We start from the raw sequence: 18,451 nt of genomic DNA, 5'->3' as shown, positions 1-18,451 counted from the left end.
ACCTTCACCATCCGTGCTCCGCTCGATTGTGAATTGATTGACGATCGCACGATTGTACAATTGATGGGGATAGATCAGCTGCGCTACCCTGAAGCTATTATTAGGTCCTCGATAATCGACGCGAAACGTGCCCGTCTCGAAGTCCATTGAGTACGACGACGTTGGCGGTGGCGACGACGACGGCGGTTGGTTCCCACCATCACCGTCGAGGTCGCAACAGGACAACCGAATGTTGGCAATGTTTGCTATTCTCGCCCTGTGACTCAGCCCCCGGTGACCGTTGTACAGACCGTTCATGTAGATCGCATCTCCAAACACCGTAAAGCCTAGATGTCCGTTGGCCAGGGTCGGAAACAATAATTCCTCATCATCGCTGGGGAAGAAAGGGGAAAATTGCGTGTTAGCACTCGGTAATGGAGTTGCATGCAGTAGCAGCAACAGCATTAATGGGTGTGTGAGAATGTTTGACCGTTGGTGCAGGTGCATTTTCACTTTCGTTAATCCGGTTTGAGAAGAACATTGTGCGATTAAATATGCACATTTATAATTAGCACTTCCGGTTGCGTAGGGTTGATCCCTTCGCTCACTTCTGAAGGTTCCCCGACAGGACATTCGTTGCACTGGGAATTAATGTGGGAAAATATGAAACTGCTTGTCGTAAAATGGAACTATGATGTATTCATAAGTGTCAGTTACCCAACAACAGGTAATTAAAATGGTAGGTAATTAGGTTTTAAGATCCCTCCGTACAAATTTAATTTCAAACTGTGGTACAACCTTTTCATTTCAATACGAGGGGAGCATAAAAAGTCAATGAAAATAACAGTCAACTGACGGAAAGAACAAGGTCACTTTTTATTTATCGTCTGCAAGAAGATTTCCCTCACAAATATCGAACTAGGGTCTTGTACCATTTGGGCAGGTGTACCTATTTTGGGCACTTGCTGCTATACCTAAGTCAATTTCAAACCGATTGATTTGAGTTTTTGTGTAGTGTTAGATATTGTACGTGCCTAACTCTATACAAAAATTCAAATCAATCCGTTTCAAATTGACTTAGTTATAGCGGCAAGTGCCCAAAATAGGTACACCTGCCCAAATGGTACAAGACCCTATGTTATTTTCTTTTTCTCAATTAAGATCCAAACTACTTCAAGTTAAATCTCATTTTAAAAATGTTTTGGTTTCTTGCAACATTCTTAAAAACATTACACACTTAAGGTAGGGTTGGCTGCTTTCAACACTTTCTTTGTCATCTTCAAAGTCTGATATTACCATTTCACCGTGTCCAATAAGTTCTCATACAAAATCAAATTGAATTCATTTTACATCTGTATTTAATTAGGATTTTCAAAGTAAATTTATACATTGATAGGTTAATTACCACTGATCATATGCAGAAAATGTTTTGGAATTAACTGTGCTTTATCCTTCTCTGCTGATCGCTTAAAGCTATGTTCATTTTGAATCCGGAATGACAAAATCACGTATATCTTAGGAATGGAATAACAAACATAAAAGGTGAAGCCCTCAAAACAAAGATTATTTATTGTACTTTCATTGAAAAATATCATTGAAATTATTTATTTTTTATTTTTCACACATTTTCTCACATTTTCAGTGTTGACCTCTCTAAAAACCTGCACAACGGTGGTAAATTTTAGCCACCACCCCTTCCGCACGTTTGTTCAACAATCAGGTCATCTATGCAGTGTCCTGAGTGCCTTGACTAAGTCTGACTAGGATTCCGAAGAAAAATTGCCAAACTTTTTTTTTATTGCGAAATGAGGGGCAATTCAGTGAATTGAGAAAATGCGAAATATGAGTGTTTTTTTCGTTGATAAACACTACCCATCTGTGACGATACCACTGAACGTCTCCGGCTGTCATGGCAGCTCATCAAAATAGGTAAAACCTCTACATATCCCTTGTGTGCGTTTTTGAAAAGCAGCACGCGATTCTTGAGGCTGTCATCCTTGTATGAATTGGTTCTCATCATCTTGTTGCGAAAAAACTATGCCCAGAGTTCGAACTTCTTGCCAAAGCTTCAAATTCAAAGCAGATTTATCAATGAACCCAAGCTTTTTTCTTCCGAGGACACTTCCTTATGCCATGGTTAACAACATCTGTGCACATAACACATAATGGTTTTGACGATATTAACATTTTTCGCGACTGTCGTACCTGACCACGCTAAATTTTCAACGTGTTTGTGCAAGATTTTTTTCCTCCTCTTGTCTTCAATCTGAAATAACTATTCACTCGTTGCAAGAAAATCGATGAAATTTTCACCATTTAAAGAGGATTAGTGTATGATCAGAGTGATTGATTATGTTCATTGAGAGCGCCACTAGAAAATGTGACATGATTCCGGATTCTAAGTGAACATAGCTTTATGTGTCGTAAATCTTTTTCAGCTGGCACGCACGCCATTTCTTTGGTATTTCGTCACATTTCAACGAGTAATGGTTCAAAGTTAAAACAGATTAGGTTCCTGTCTTCACCTTTGCTAGTAGTAACTATCATCAGAAGAGAAAATATACGAGACTCTGTATTGGTGGAGTACGAAGCCATTTTATTTTGTACAAAATAAAACGTGAATTAAACAAAAATGTCCATTTACCTGTTTTAATAAGATTTATTGTTTAAAGAAGCATGGCTGTATCTTATCTTGTTGATTCACAATATTCTCACTTCTAAAACGTACTTGTATCCCTAATGTGATAAATTTAGTCCAAAATTTACGTTTTATGATGTTTATCTATAATATAACGACCATTAGGAAGGAAATCAGCACAATTTAAGCTTACTTGCAAATTTCTTATCATTTCATCACTAAAATTGTATTGTTTGGCCTTTGTATATCCATTTGGCACAATACTTGAGATAAAAACTCGAAATTTAACTCTATGGACGCTATTTAGCTCTCGTAAAATGAAAAACTTTTCGAACATTTTTCCTGCGTGCCGGAGCAAACGGATTTCAGAAAACGGAAGTGTACTGCTAGGCTTATAAAAACAAACAGAAAATAAAGTTATTATAAATCGCATGCTTTATTTAATCAGTATCATGTAGCCCTTCAATACATGCATGCACTTTGAAAATATGAACCACAGATGTGAATTAAAATTATATTTACTAAATTTGTATTTTGTATGAGTACTTATTGGACACGGTGTATGTCTTATTTGCTTCATTACATTTAACTTTTCCTTTAACAATAAGAATGAGTATTCCAAAGTTAATTTGAGATCAATAGCGTTTTCAAAGTGTAATACAATAGACAAATAGTTTAGAATTTTGATTCTTAGGATTTCCACTAAGTTTTATTCAGAGTTCAAAATACTTGTCAAGTGTATGTATGTCTTTTATAGTTTGTGCCTGCAGGTAGTTGGACCAGTTTTTTCTACAAATTAGTTTAGAAATTTTGAGGGTCTGCTAAGTCTAGTGATGTCGCTTCATGGCGTAACGTCTATGAATAAATATCAGACCTACACTCGTTCATTCGTTGTTGCCCCTTTTTTAATTACGAAAACTGTTAGATTTAGTTGTAAAGTTATAAGTGGATTGGTGGACACTTATTCAATCTGTAGATTAGTGAATTAAGTGTGTAAATTTAGAATAAACTTTCTCGAGAGTTGATGAGTAACTGAACTGAATAAGAAATTAAGCCGTTTAGTTATTGAGTGAGAGCTTTCGTAAATGTGAGTGAGCTAGTGAGATATTTAGTGAATTGGTGAGTGTGTAGTGAGCTTGTGGGTTAGTGAATATGCGTGATCGGTTTCGTGGGAGTGAGCAAGTAATGAGTGTGTTAGTGAGTGAGTCAGTTAGTGAGTAAGCCAGTTGGTGTGTTAGCGAGATAGTGAGATAATGAGCGAATCATTAAATGAGTAAATGAGCTGATAATTTTGCGACTTAATGAGGTAATCAGTGAGCAAGTAATACAATGTGAGTGAGCTGGAATGTGAATTAGTAGATTTGTGAGTAAGTTGGTGAGATAGCTAATGAGTAAGTACACTCTCAGAAAAGATCATGTAAATTTAAGTTCACTTGGATGCACATAAAAGGAGCGGACCGTTTGACACAAATTTACGTCTTCTATCACAAATAAAGTCGAGCTAGCAATCGCTAGAGCCGAAGCGAGAGATAAAACATATGTAAGTAAAATAATGAACTGGATTCGAACTCTGGTTCGCTGATTGAGAGGCACGTACTATACCTCTCGGCTGTATCACCGAGTTGTGAGACAAATGATAAATGTAAAATATTTTCTACCTATCTGGCCAGATACGTTTGTTGACATCTTGTGCAACCAGGCTTGACAGAAACTCCCTCGCGAGAAAATGAGGAAGCGATTTTCGCGATTTTCTGAGGATTGAAAATAAAACTCAGAAATCACAACGCAAATCCTCAACAGCACCGAGCGCGAGCTTGCCGCGCAGCGAGGAGTTCGTCCAACACTCATAATTGCTTGTTGTGTTTCTCACGTCCACTCACACTCAAAAAGCTCTCGCGAGTTCCACTCCCATACAAAGAAAGACTCTCGAGGCGAAAATCGCACTCAAAAACCCGAAGTAATCATCAGCTCTTTTTTTGTTCCCCTCTTCCTCGCTCAGTTTTTATTGACTCTCTGTTTGGGGTTCGTTCGCTCCCTCGTGATGAGGCAAAAGCAAAATACCGCTCTAGAGCATGTTGCAAAACTCTTTTGATTTCGAGGAGGATTATCAAGCCTGTGTGCAACCAACTCACACTTACATGATGGATGTAAAATTCAGACAAATTTGCCATTCAGTCATGAAATATTTACGTACGTTGATGGTTTACGTCACGTGTAAGTTCCTAATTTTTTAAGCGTGTATGTTGGTAAGCTAGTAAGTTTGTTAGAGTTTCACCTTAACCGACCGATGTTGACCTGTCCATGAAGACTGATTGTCATTGATGAGAAGCAAGAGAGAAATAAAAACGGTGATTGAGTTGTAAGAGCATCGCCACGGGAGTCTTCTTCGCTTTATTATAGCACTCCTTTTCGTTTACTATTTTAGGATAGCACCCCACCTTCCCTCCCACCAGTAGTTTCTATTTTGGGTTTAAGGACTTCAAAAACATATTGATTTCCCACCGTGCGTTGCTAAAAGTGGTCCTTACTTTTTATCGGACGTAGTACAAACTAAAACATTAAATATATCCAAACTTTTGATGAATCCTGCATAAAATGACAAAGGCATAAAGGGTCAGGTATCAGGTATCAGAAGGCCGGCTCCAGAGGCACGTTATCCTCCATTTGGGACATTTGTGCCATCGCCAAAATAACAGCCTATTTCATCATCTACCTGAGGGAAAAGGAAGGAAAAAGGATTTGGATGGGGATAGGGGCAGGTAGGGAAATAGGAAAAATACCCTGAAAGAGGGTACTAACGCACAAGCGTACCACAATGGGTTCAAACAGCGCCCTGAAAAGGGCACTGTAATAACGCATAAAGCGAAAGAGAGCTCATAGCTCTTTACCACAGCGGGTTAAGAACAACAGAATATCCTGAAGATTCAGGTTTCTGAAGTCAGTTTCACTTAATAAGTGTTTACCGAATACTCGGAAACGCAGTTGCGCGAAAACTGGACAGTTACATATCAAATGATATGAAGTTCCATAATCGGATTCACAGCTATCACAGGCAAATGAATCAGCTTGCTGAATATTCGCCATGTGATAGCTGAGTCGGCAGTGGCCAGTCAATGCTTTGACCAGCATGCTGCAATTCTGCTTAGACAGATTAGTTAGACACTTCGCCACCCGTAGAGATGGCTCAACACTATACAGTTTGGTTTGACGACATGACTCCAAACTATTCCAATATTGTCTGTGTTGAGTGACAGCCCAGGTGTGAATCTGAAGCTTTATCCAACACTTGGACACCGGAATAGCTGGCTCAGGGCCAATGAAGTCATGTGATGCTCCAGAGCGAGCTAACTCATCAGCTATTTCATTTCCAGCGATGGAAGAATGGCCAGGCACCCATACAAGGTGAACAGCGTTTGCTGAATTCAGCTCCTCGATTTGAGTTCGACAAGCGATAACTATCTTCGACCCGAAGTTGGCCGAAGCAAGTGCTTTAATAGCAGCCTGGCTATCTGAACAGAAGTATATTACTTTGCCCATTACGTGCTGCTGAAGTGCTGAATGCACTCCGCACATAAGAGCAAAGATTTCGGCCTGAAAAACGGTGCAGTGTCTACCAAGTGAGTAAGACTGATACAGCCTTAGCTCACGAGAATAAACGCCAGCACCTGCTCGACCTTCGAGAAGGGAGCCATCAGTGTAACATACGATGCCGTCTGAAATACTTCTTTCCAGATAACCAGATGTCCACTCTTCCCGGGAAGGGAATTTCGTGGAAAATGTCCTATATGGAAAATTACAAGCAATTGTAAGATCACTTGGAGCAAGGACAATTTTGTCCGAATTCACCAAAAGTGGAAACAACGAGGTGTGTGTTGATGTGCGGTTCACAGGAGTTTCCTCTAGTAGACCGAGTACCCGTAACCGGTAAGTGCAAGAAAGGGCTTCTTGTTTGAGATGAATGTGTAGTGGGGCAACGTCAAAAAGAACTTCTAGCGCTGCCGTAGAAGTTGAAGAGAATGCTCCAGACATCGCCATTAAGCACATCCTTTGGAGATGGCCTAATTTTGATTGGACCGTTCTCACTTCACTCTTTTGCCACCACACAAGACATCCATAAGCCAATATTGACCGAATCACAGTTGTGTAAATCCATTTGATATACTTGGGTTTTAGACCCCAAGTTGTACCAAAAGTACGCCGGCATTGCCCGAAGGCCATACAAGCTTTCTTGATTCTGAACTCAATGTGAGGTGTCCAGGAAAGCTTGGAATCAAGAACGACTCCAACGTACTTTACCTGTTCAGTCACATCGATTTCAGAATCAAAGAGACGCAAAGGTCGAACGCCATTACGGTTTCGCCTTTCCGTAAAAAGAACAATAGATGTTTTACTCGGATTAACCGAAAGGCCATACACCAACCCTCAACTATCTGAAGGGCGCTTTGCATCAGGTCGAAAAGGGTGCTGATGCACATACCAACTAACAATGTTAGGTAGTCATCGGCAAAACCATAAGTAGGAAAACCGCTATTATTGAGTTGCCTCAATAGCGTATCTGCTACGAGATTCCACAAAAGCGGTGATAAGACTCCCCCTTGGGGGCATCCACAAACACTCAATTTCCTAATCCCTGCTAGACGCAATGTCGAGAAGAGATATCGGTTTTTGAGCATTTGGTGAATCCAATTGGAAATCATTGGAGATATACCATGACTCCGTGCGGCTTCCAATATGGCATCGAAAGGCACGTTGTCAAAGGCACCCTCGATATCTAAGAAAACACCCAAACAAGATTGCTTCTGAGCGAATGCTTTATCGATATCGTAAACAACCTTGTGTAAAAGAGTCACAGTGGACTTACCAGATTGGTAGGCATGTTGGTTCACATGAAGAGGCACGTTGGCCAGATGAACATCACGGATGTGATGATCCACAATGCGTTCTAAGCATTTCAGAAGAAAAGATGTCAAACTGATCGGTCTGAAACTCTTTGCTTCTTCATACGACGCTCGACCCACTTTCGGAATAAACTTTACAGTAATATCCCTCCAGGATTTGGGAATATACCCTGTAGCAAAACTGCAAACAAGTAGTTGTTTCAAAACATGTTTGAAATAATCAAATCCCTTCTGAAGCAGAATAGGATAAATCCCATCTGCCCCAGGAGATTTGAAAGGAGCAAAGCTATTAAGAGCCCACTCAATCGATTCTATAGTTACAATACTCCGAGCCGAAGCTAAAGAATCATAACTACAAGAAAAGACATCAGGATCATCCGAAGATGTAATATCCACACATCCAGGGAAGTGTGTGCTGAATAAGCATTCCAGAACTTCCTCATCAGAGGAAGTCAGATCGCCATTTGGCAAACGAAGTTCGTTCACCCGGAAATCCTTAGATTTCGCAAGGATTTTGTTTAACCGACTGACTTCACTCAAGCTGGAAACATTTGTACAAAGGTTTTTCCAGCCGGATCGTTCAGCAGACCGGAGAGCTTTCCTGTAGGCCTTGCGAGCCGACCTGAAAGCCTCCGAACCAGCCGAACGTCGTCTGTTCCAACTCTTTCTACATTGTTTCTTGAGTTTCGCCAGATCAGAGTTCCACCAAGGGGTTCCTCTTGTGATCTTCACAGACCGTAGAGGGCATGCTTCTTCAAAAGCTTCCATGATGAAGGTCGTTGTAGTATCCACGGCATCATCTAAATCACTTGGAGTGTCAATGGATGGTGAATATCCATGAAATTTGGCTGCAACCAAATCAGTATAAAGATCCCAGTTTGTTGACCGAGGATTCCTGAAACGCAATGTTTGCGAAGTAACATTTAAATGTTCAAAAAAGATGTAGCGATGGTCAGATAAAGATTCTTCATCTGACACATGCCAATTGGTCAGCTCGTGACTAATTCTGTTAGAGCAAAGCGTTATATCTAACACTTCCTCTCTAGCAGATACCATGAAGGTTGGGCGGTTGCCTATGTTAAGTAATGCAAGATCTGTACTCCATCAAACTGGAGCCTCTCAAGTTAATGTCTGAGCTGCCCCAGATGATATGGTGAGCATTAGCATCACTGCCAACAATTAGCGGAAGGCCTTTTGAAGTGCAGTATGCGATGACTTGTTTGAAAGCATCCGTAGGGGATGGTTCATCATGCGGTAAATACACAGAACAATAGACGTATTTCCTGTTGAGGTTTCCAACAGATACATCAATTGTGATAGCACATACATTTCTGATGGTTAGTTCAGAGATGAGTGTAGCAACGATTGCGTTGTTGACAAGCACACAGGCTCGAGGCATGACACGCGAGTTTGCCATTTCATGTTTACTGAAAGTGGCAAACACCGGGTTCACAAGGTTTCCTAGATAGAAATTTCCCTTACGAAAGTAAGGTTCTTGTACCAAAGCCACTTGGGCTGTACCATTTTGCATAAGTCTGCAAAGATTGATCGTTGCTGTTCTTTTATGCTGAAGATTGATCTGAGCTATCTTAACCGTAGCCACTACCCAAACTAGGTAAGATTAAACTCTTCGCAACAACAGCACAACAAAGAACAGCAACAATAAAACCAAATCGGTATCGATTGGAAAACGCCAATGACGAGGATGCACAGAATACACTGTGTAAAACGCATAATGCGAAACCATAAAGGTGAAAATTTATGCTAATTAACAACATCTTCATAATCCCGCCCTTATTCAGCCTCAAGTGAGACTAAAGAAGGGCAGCTGATTGTCTCGGAGAAACACAAGGTCCACTGCACCATTGCTCCGGTTAGCGCAGTAAGGGCTACATACTGTGGAGGGCGCCCTGGTACTCCACAGGCTCCGTTAGCGGTTAGGTTTTTATCAGACCCCCCTAGCCATTCATTCCTAGGCACGGTAAGCATAAAGCCGCATCACACCATGAATTAGGGGTCACCTGTTGGTGGATTCTTACCACCGGAACAGGCGGTCCGTAGTGTTATTCTTAGCCAATTGAAACAATCGCTACCGATACTACACAGCTATCTAGGCTGATCGAGAAAAGAAGTTAATACTGATGATCAACTTCATACGGACTCGAACAGCCGATAAAACAATGGAATTGAATTTAATTTACAAAATAAATAAAACATTTTCAGATACAGCAATTTTTAGGTGTACTCATAATTAACGATACAGTCTTATCATGTATCAATATATGGTTGGTAAACGTTCAAAATTTCATTCAAGTCAGTACGCTGGTTTCTGAGGTATGACATGTCAAAAATAAGTTGTCTAAAAAAATAGTATTTTACGAGAATGGTTCTAGCATCGCGAAAGATTAATCAATCGAGCTCAAATTTGTACCAATGATGCACATATAATTAATTAACAGTCAAAATTTGAGAATTTTTGATGCACTCTATGAAAAGTTACAGCTTGTTGAACTTTTTTTTGGGAGAGAAAAAAAAAGTTGCCATTACCAAATTTTTAGGCCATCCTCTGTATATGTATATTTATTAATTATGCTTAATCCGTTTCCAAGCCGATTACACTCTTCACGCTTGTTGGTACAGAATAATCTAATTACATCTTCTATAAAGTTTCTTGAGGAAGCGACTGTTGATCTTATGTTTTGAGGCTATGGCTTTCAGTCTTGGAAGAAAAACTCAAAAACGGATTGTTAAGTTTTTATCCGACGTTTCGGTCACTATATTGTGCCTTTCTCAAGGAATCTGTGGACAATGAATTTCTTATGTTGTGTTTATGATTTTTATGTGTTGTTACTCACTAACTATGCTCCGTTTTCTCGTAACTTAGGCCCACAGCATAGGCATAGGAATTTCCCTCTACTGAACCACCGCCGCAGGCGGCAGAGTAAGTAAACCGGACGATAAACAGTTCGCCTACACAGCATGTTCGCCTGATACTCACGATTCTTGTTGCAGCGATACGTTCGTCTGAGACAAATTTGGCCTATGCTGTGGGCCTATGTTACGAGAAAACGGAGCATAGTTAGTGAGTAACATACACATAAAAAAACATAAACTCAACATAAGAAATTCATTGTCCTCAGATTCCTTGAGAAAGACACAATATAGTGACCGAAACGTCGGATGAAAACTTAACAATCCGTTTTTGAGTTTTTCTTCCAAGACTGAAAGCCATAACATCAAAACATCTTCTATAAAGTATTATTATTATTATTATTAATTTATTTTAAGGACCCTTTAACTGAATGGAAGTCATTCGGGTCCGTCTATAAAGTATGGAACGTTTAGAAACACTTTGGGATTTCCATTTTTTATGGATTGTTTTTTTTTTTTATTTTCTGTGGAGCGTTTCTATTTTTTATGGGTGCAATAAATGGGCTGCCATTGAGGATGCACATCGGAGTATTTCTTGAAATTGCATCATAAAAATAACCTGTTTAATAAAATTTTGCGTGTTTCGTTGGGCTTTGGTTTTTGATTGCAAATAACTTGAAAAACTACCCAGGATGCAATAACGGGTGAAATCGTTCGTCAAGCCTGGACATGTAAATCAGAGTTAACTTTCTTTCACACCGTAGTACCCATCATAACACATAGCCCTCACAATGATACCAGCTCACCTTTGCGACATCGCCGCAGCGGCCGTCCCTTTTGTCCAGTTCCAAAACAATTTGTTTTTACCGGAGGCCACCTCCGGTGTTGTTCCAGCTACCCGCGCTGTGGATGATTCCCGAGAAGTGACCTCATTTGGCACTATCGTCGCTTCAGCTACCGGTTCGGTCCCAGCGTGGCTACTCGGTGGGAGACGTTCTACATAAAATTGTCCATTAGTCACCACCACCGTCGTTGCTACTACCATGAGAATCGTCACCACCCAGGGCTGTGAGACCAGATGCATCGTAAACTTGCCTTCGGTTGGGTTATGTTTCTTCCTGGTTCTGCGGGCCTGCCCTAGTTATTAGGAAGCTCAATGTTGACAAAGATGACGACGAATAGTTCAGCGCAAGTTAGACACTTTTGCCCGACAATTGCTCATCGATTTTGCATAACTACGGTTCGAGGTGGTTTCGTTCATATGATTTGCATAATTGAGTCCATTAGGCGAGAAGGTAATTTCTCGTTATTTTTGTTTTGTTCAAACTCTCGAAACGGCGATGCTCGGACGAAAACTCGCGTGATTGCAGCAACATTCGATGGGGATCTTCTCGGGAAGAACTAGTTCAATAGAGACTGCAGTAGCGCTACTGGTTTGCTGTTTGTGCACAAAATTGTGTGAGAATTTGATTTGTCGTGACTGCCGTTGAGTGGCACGTCGTAATAGCTACTGTCTCCCCATTAGATTCTATGGGACCGGGTGCTTAGCTTACGGACGGATCTGACGACGCGACGGATGCTGAGAATTTGGCTCGCTTCAGGCGATCGAGCTCAGCTAATGAATTTGCTCTGTAACTGATAGGGAATATGACGAACTGAACGAGAGAAAGCGATACCGTAATCCGGGGTAACATTGATCAGAATTTTCGATCTTTCTTGAATAATTCTTTTGTTAAAGCAAATGTTACATGTTTTATATTTTTAAAACTAGTACTGCCCCTCTGAGTTTGTGTTAAGCTACTCGAAAAAGTATTGTAAAACTTTAAAACATGTTTAAATAGGTTTTTAAATCTAATTTTTGATTGTGTTGATTTGGGGTAACATTGATCATGTCAGTGATCAATGTTGATTTGTGTTGAAAATACCCTTACTTACTAAATTCGGGGTCGCTGATCTCGAATATGTTGTCCAAATTTTTACAAATAATGTACTTTTTAAGTTATTTTAGGATTAAAATCCTCTAAACCATGAATAACGCCTAAAGGTAGGCAATGGCTTAAGGAATTGATAGCCGACTTTTAATAATTCGTAAATTTAACTGAAAAATAGCATTTTCATAAAAGTTTCGTTTATTAAATCCAACTCTAGGATATCATATTGAAGTAATACAGTGATTTCGAACCTCATATTAAATCTAGTATTCACGCCAAGCATGAATGTTTGACAGTGTATCTCATTGTGTTACGAAACACAGTTATGGAAAAATCGATTTAATTCAATGTTTATGAAATTCAATTTTCATAATTGCATGTCATTTAATAGCTAAATGATAGCAGATTGCGATATACCATTCCATAGTAGAAACTGATTCAATGTAAAATGCTTGTTTGAACATTTCATGAGGTGGGTCAAGCCGATCAATGTTACCCCGCTGATCAATGATACCCCGGATTACGGTACTCCAAAAGAGGAACATTTATTTGAAAAATAGAATATCAATCTTGAGTCTTGTCTGCCTGGTTTAGACAAAAAGATCACCGTCTTTTTCGCTGTCTTTAACAAGAAAGTAGCTATGCCTAGCTACATGCCTCTCGTGATTTCTACACGGAAGACAGTAAGGGTATGCGAGGCATTTCGGCCATCTTATATTGCAACACTCTAAATTTCACATTCGTAGCAAAACATATCTATGATGCAAATAATATGTTTTTTCTTCTTCTTTAAGCAATGCAATGGACTCCGACCTACTGAACATAGCCATAGCCACAATTTCTTCGTCTGTCTTGAACCACCCAGAAGGCATTGCTTCAGAGAGGGGCTAGTGCACATCGCACGCTCAAGTTAAGTTGCGTAGCATGGAGCAACGAATATCGATGATTTGCTTTACGGAGTTCAGCAAGGTAGCATGCTGGCGCAACAGTTCTGCAAGCATCAAGAACTGATACTTGCGTGCAATGCGATTTGGCCGGCTGACGGCTCAGGCTCTATCAGCTAGCACCAGAAGGAACTGCTCCATCTGTCCCGGCTCTTACCGGGGACCCTTTTAAAACAGCGGGCTCTGATCCAACTCAGTAGACCGACGCCACGACAGCAATCCCTTAATCGCTTAAGGCACCGGTATGACCTACGAAGCTAACTCCGAACCCTTGGACAACCTCTTGAATAGCGTCTAAACTAGTTATGCTCAAAGTCCAATTTCTCTGTAGATTCAAAGCAATGTAGGCGATAGCGAATGAAACGGCACTCCGACCAAGCTCGCCATTACACATCCTTGTCCGATAAAATATAAATGATAAAAAGGATGAAAACCAGTTTGGTTGCACTAAATTGATAGACTCCTAGCTTGTCAAGGGACACACAAGAGGACAACAATGAGGATTTTCGATAAATCGTACCGATTTTGTCGCGCAATATATAAGAAATTCATGGTTTAGCATTCAAAACTTTACATTTCTGTGAAGGGAAAGTGTGAAAAGGCCTTTGTGTTTGATGTTTGAATTCAATTGACCTCCAATTTCAAAGTCACAGCTTTTCAAAACATTCAAAAAAGTAGGTGGGCATAGGCCAAAACCATTGGCGTTGCCAGCTTTTTCTTTCTTCTCACTAATTCTTCTTGATAAACACGAGAAACGGAAACGGGAATACTTCCGATTTCACCATACATCTATGTTTTATCTAGCTATCAGTTCAATGGTTGTCCGAGAACATCCTAGCGTGTAGGCATTTGCATTGGATCTGAAAACGTAACAAGTTATCCAGTGGAGTATTATGAATGAAATCAATGTGTTAATGTCTGAGGATCTTCAAGAACTGACATGAGTATAGCTCAGCAAAGCAAGAAAAGTAATTAGTCTGTAACGTCTTGTAGCTCTTCTGAATCTTCCTAAAGCGCACTATGAAACATTTTGAACCGCCTATGAAACCCCTATCAAGCCTCCGAAAGTAAATCTGGAAGTCAGGAAAGCCCCTGAAATATCCTGGAACTCCTTGAAACCAATCCGAAGCCCTGTGAAGCCTTGAGAAACTTCTCCGAAATCCCACGAAACGCCTTGAAACGTCTCTGAAATTCTCCTGAAGCTCACCTGAAAGCCTGTGAAGCTTACAAAAGCTCCTATGCAAACCACTGAAACGCTCTGAAACGTATTAAAATGCCCATGAATCTCTCTTCACTCTTCCTGAAACGCTTTAGAAGCTCTAAAAGCCCCAGAAATCCCTCTGAAACCCCCTGATGCCTCCTAAAATCTCATTAAAACCCTTCTTACGCTCCTTTACAACCCTTTTTTATATATAGGATGAGAAAATCTGCTGATCAGATATCCAAGCTCCTCTCGCCTTCGTCGGTGTCATAAATTACCACCCTATTTTGGAAATATCCGGCATAAGGTAACCGGGACTCCTAGGAAGTGTATGACACACTCGATGGCGGCCCAGCTGACGCTGTTGAGCGCATTTTTTACGTCCAGCATGCCAACCGCGGAATAGCGCATTTCTGTTCGCTTCTTTTGGAGCGCTATCCCGTCCGTTTTGGTAACAGCTCTAAAAGCGTCCACCGTAGATCGACCCTTCCGGGAGCCGATCTGGTTATCTAAGTATAAACCATCAGCCTCGACAGAATGATCCGTTCCAGCAGTTTTACGGCGGTGTCCAGAAGGCAGAAAGGTCTATCCCGTCGGGTCGCCAGGTGCGAGTTCTTTGCATCCTCCTGCTAGCTCTTAGGCAGGATGCGCGGAATTCTACGATTTCTAGACACCACCAGTACACCGGTTTGCGTCCATTTCTAGGTAGGGATCGCATTGGCATTGCGGCGTCACATGCATGGCTTGGCGTTCCGACTAGATCATCACTAGATAGATAGTCGGTGTTACCATCCATAAGGGGCAGTTCATAAACTACGTACACTTTTTGGAAGGAGGGGGTGTCTGGCAAAAGCCTACGTTCCAACGGGGGGGGGGGGGGGGGGGGTGTCTGAGATGACCAAATTTTCCAAATTTTGGTCTACGTGGTTTATGAACAGCCCCTAAGCAATCGAACCACAAATGCCGGGTTATCGAAGCGCGAGGTCAGCCATCCCCGATGACGGTGGATGACCTTCGGCTTCCTCAGTGCTACATCCTGTATCGAATCACCAGATGGTTACTGTTTGTGTATCCATCGTCGACCCTCCAAGTCCGAGCTAGATTTAGACCCGGGCTTCAGAAGGTCACATCAATGATGGATTCTGCACCGTGCACGAATATCGGAATATCGCTTGAGCTTCAGCTTGATTGACCGCGCGTAGTTGGTACTTCAGTATCACTAGACCAGCTGCACCCACACAAGGAACACATGAGATTTCCGCCGGGGACTAGCAGGCATCTTCAGTGTGTGAGTGTTGGTGATATTCTAATTTTAGGTGAAAATGGCGCCTGCCGCGTCAGGTTGCAGGTTAATGTGGGGATGAGAAGGAGGTGATGATTGCAATCATTGCAATGATTGTATCAGCATCAGAATGAATATACCTCTGCACCTGCACAAATTCATGCGGATGTCGGAGTGTTCGTGGGATATGGTTGACAGACGGTTCACATATAGGTGCGTGGATGCCAACCGTAAGGTGAAATACTAGTGCTACCTTTTTCAAACTATGGGTCGCGACCCACCAGCTACATGAGAAATACACGCGTCGGAAGTTTGAAGGAATGCTGGATTAGTGTGTTTATTACTCTGAAGATAATGCGACATAGCTCACTTGATTGCATAACTCGCAGGCGTTATATGCTAGATTGACACTGTGCTGTGATGAAAGTTAGAAGGAGGAGAAGCTTTTTGAACCCGTTTCTGTTCTAGCGATGGCTATGGAATATGTGAATACATGAGTTTTATATGTAAGAGAGGAGGGAAAAAGTAAATAGAAAGATACAAAGTACAGGAAAAGGAATGGCCAGGGATTGAACCCAGGACCTTCCGCATACGAATGAGAAGCGGTGGCTACTAGACCACCATTAAGGTGAAACATCAAGAAATCCCATTGCAATTTTTCATACAAGCTTTGAAGGCACAAATTTGACGAACGAAGCATCGAACAAAGCCGTACTTGTTTATCCTGGCTTTGCTCACTTGCAAAAAGTGGCCACTTTTCCAAATCGAGCGAATTTATTTCCGAATGTTCAAGATTGGTACTCTTGAAAACGTGAGTAGGGGACCAAGTTAGCCATTATGGCAACCATATTTGTATTATCTGATGTTTCTCCTAAAAATACTTCTCTTTCACAGATATCGTTTGGAAAGTAGAACTGTCCAACAGTTCAAACTGCGGCTTAGGTTCAGAATCACTCGGAAGGAAACAAAAAATTATAACATTATTTCGATTGTCATTATTTCAATACCATACTCTACTCGCAATAAGTATCGAATCATATATTGTATTACTCATACTCAATATTGCAGCACCTAGAAAGTTCTGCATCGCCCTAAAATGTGTTTATTTCAGGTCTTTGAGGCACAAACCACTTATGACCCCCCCCCCAATTCTCTTTGAATATGCAACACATACGCACAACCTAATTGATCCTAGGTTTACTCCACTTTTTCTCCTTATTTTGGGTGATGCATAACTTTTGGGTGGTTCAGTTTAACCCTCCTTTGGCATTAGGGTAATTTTTGACCCAAACTTTACACTACGTCAGCGAGCTGCTGCCAACGTGATGCAAAAGGAAGGTTAAAGTTTGTATGGGTATTGACACATTCTACCGTGACGATACAACGTTTTGACGCATTCGTAGTCAGATTTTCCACTATAACTCATGAAAACGAGCGTAAACCTCAAAATATTTTTTCATATTCGGATTCCTTGTAAAATTTCCGATATATTTGACCTATTGAACATTTAGTTTTCATTAGAAAAACGTGTTCAAAATGTGTATTTGTAGCGTGACGTTACAACGCGCTAGAATCCGACCCTCTCTAACGCGCTACCAACATCTTAAAAAATCTGCTCGGATTTTCATGATATTCTGATTTTTTTTTTTCACCATTGAATTTTATTGGTTTGTTCTTCAATTCAATGGAATAAAACATTTAAATTTCGCATTTGTTTTTGGATAATCGACTTTTACATTTCATGACGTTACAACGCCCGTTCAGTTTCAAACAGGGTTCTGCTCGCGTTGTAACGTCACGAAAATGCACATCATTTTAGAATCAGAATAATCAGCCAAAATTGCCCAAATTTGTGAATATATTATTGCATTATTTTCACTGCTCCAAGAGCAACTTTATTCTATTGAAAATCCGTCTTGTGATAAATGGCTCGGAGGGCCAAGTTATTGCTATCATCAGTATGAAAACTCCTTCATGAAGGTTAATGGTACCCATCTTCGGCCTAGTACCACCAGTGTGTAAAAAATTCGAAGGCTGAAAGTGAAGATTGACATTCTCATTTTTTCATTCGTGTTTGGCCACATTCATTGTCAGCTGAATGCCTCTCTTTTTTCATTCAATTCTCTGTCACGAATATTTTTTCGCGCGTCGTAAAATGTCCAATTTCTGTTAACAGACGCACAATCCGACTTAATGGACAAATAGAGCAGTTAATTAGTACTGTAATTAACTACTATACACAAGTTTTGAGGTGATTGGAAGAATAATCGGGAGTTACGGTCTAGTTATATTTTTCAGGGAAAATTGTCAGTGACAGAAAAGTGAATGAATAAGTGAGAAAATTCATTCACCAAAATGAATTTTATTTTGATCCCTCAGTTGAGAATCTTCAAAATTCACGTTGAATTTCATTTACTGAAAATGAAAATTTTAATCTCTGAGTACCACCCATATTCATCTAATTTTGTCCCAAAGACTGAACCGTTGATATTCATTACTTCGCACCGCCAGATATTTAGATTTTGCACCATAAAACTAATCACGCCGTCGAATTAAACATTTTTTCAATAATTTATGCAATGTCATTGATTCAATTAAAAAAGCTTTAAGATGTGCGAGCAGTTATTGAACCAAAGACATACCTGAGGATCTGCATACCAGTTAGGGGCATCAATTTCTGTGATTCCAGAGACAAATAGACCTAATT

General features: G+C 40.6%; 1 protein-coding gene across 1 annotated transcript in view; it reads right to left on the bottom strand.

Moving 5' to 3' along the window:
* The window catches only part of LOC115255403 (protein-glucosylgalactosylhydroxylysine glucosidase-like), a 71,088-nt gene extending 58,381 nt beyond the window's left edge, over positions 1-12,707 (bottom strand). Inside the window, exons 1-2 of the mRNA XM_029853472.2 lie at positions 11,193-12,707; positions 3-373 (exon numbers count right to left, since the gene is read on the bottom strand). Of these exons, the coding sequence (XP_029709332.1) occupies positions 3-373; positions 11,193-11,470 (649 nt within the window). The 5' untranslated portion in view covers positions 11,471-12,707. The remainder of the gene's footprint in view (positions 1-2; positions 374-11,192) is intronic.
* Positions 12,708-18,451: the final 5,744 nt, after the last annotated feature.

Source organism: Aedes albopictus, chromosome 2 (assembly GCF_035046485.1).
Source record: "Aedes albopictus strain Foshan chromosome 2, AalbF5, whole genome shotgun sequence".
Lineage (NCBI taxonomy): Eukaryota > Metazoa > Arthropoda > Insecta > Diptera > Culicidae > Aedes > Aedes albopictus.
This window is presented reverse-complemented; position numbering and strand designations above follow the sequence as displayed.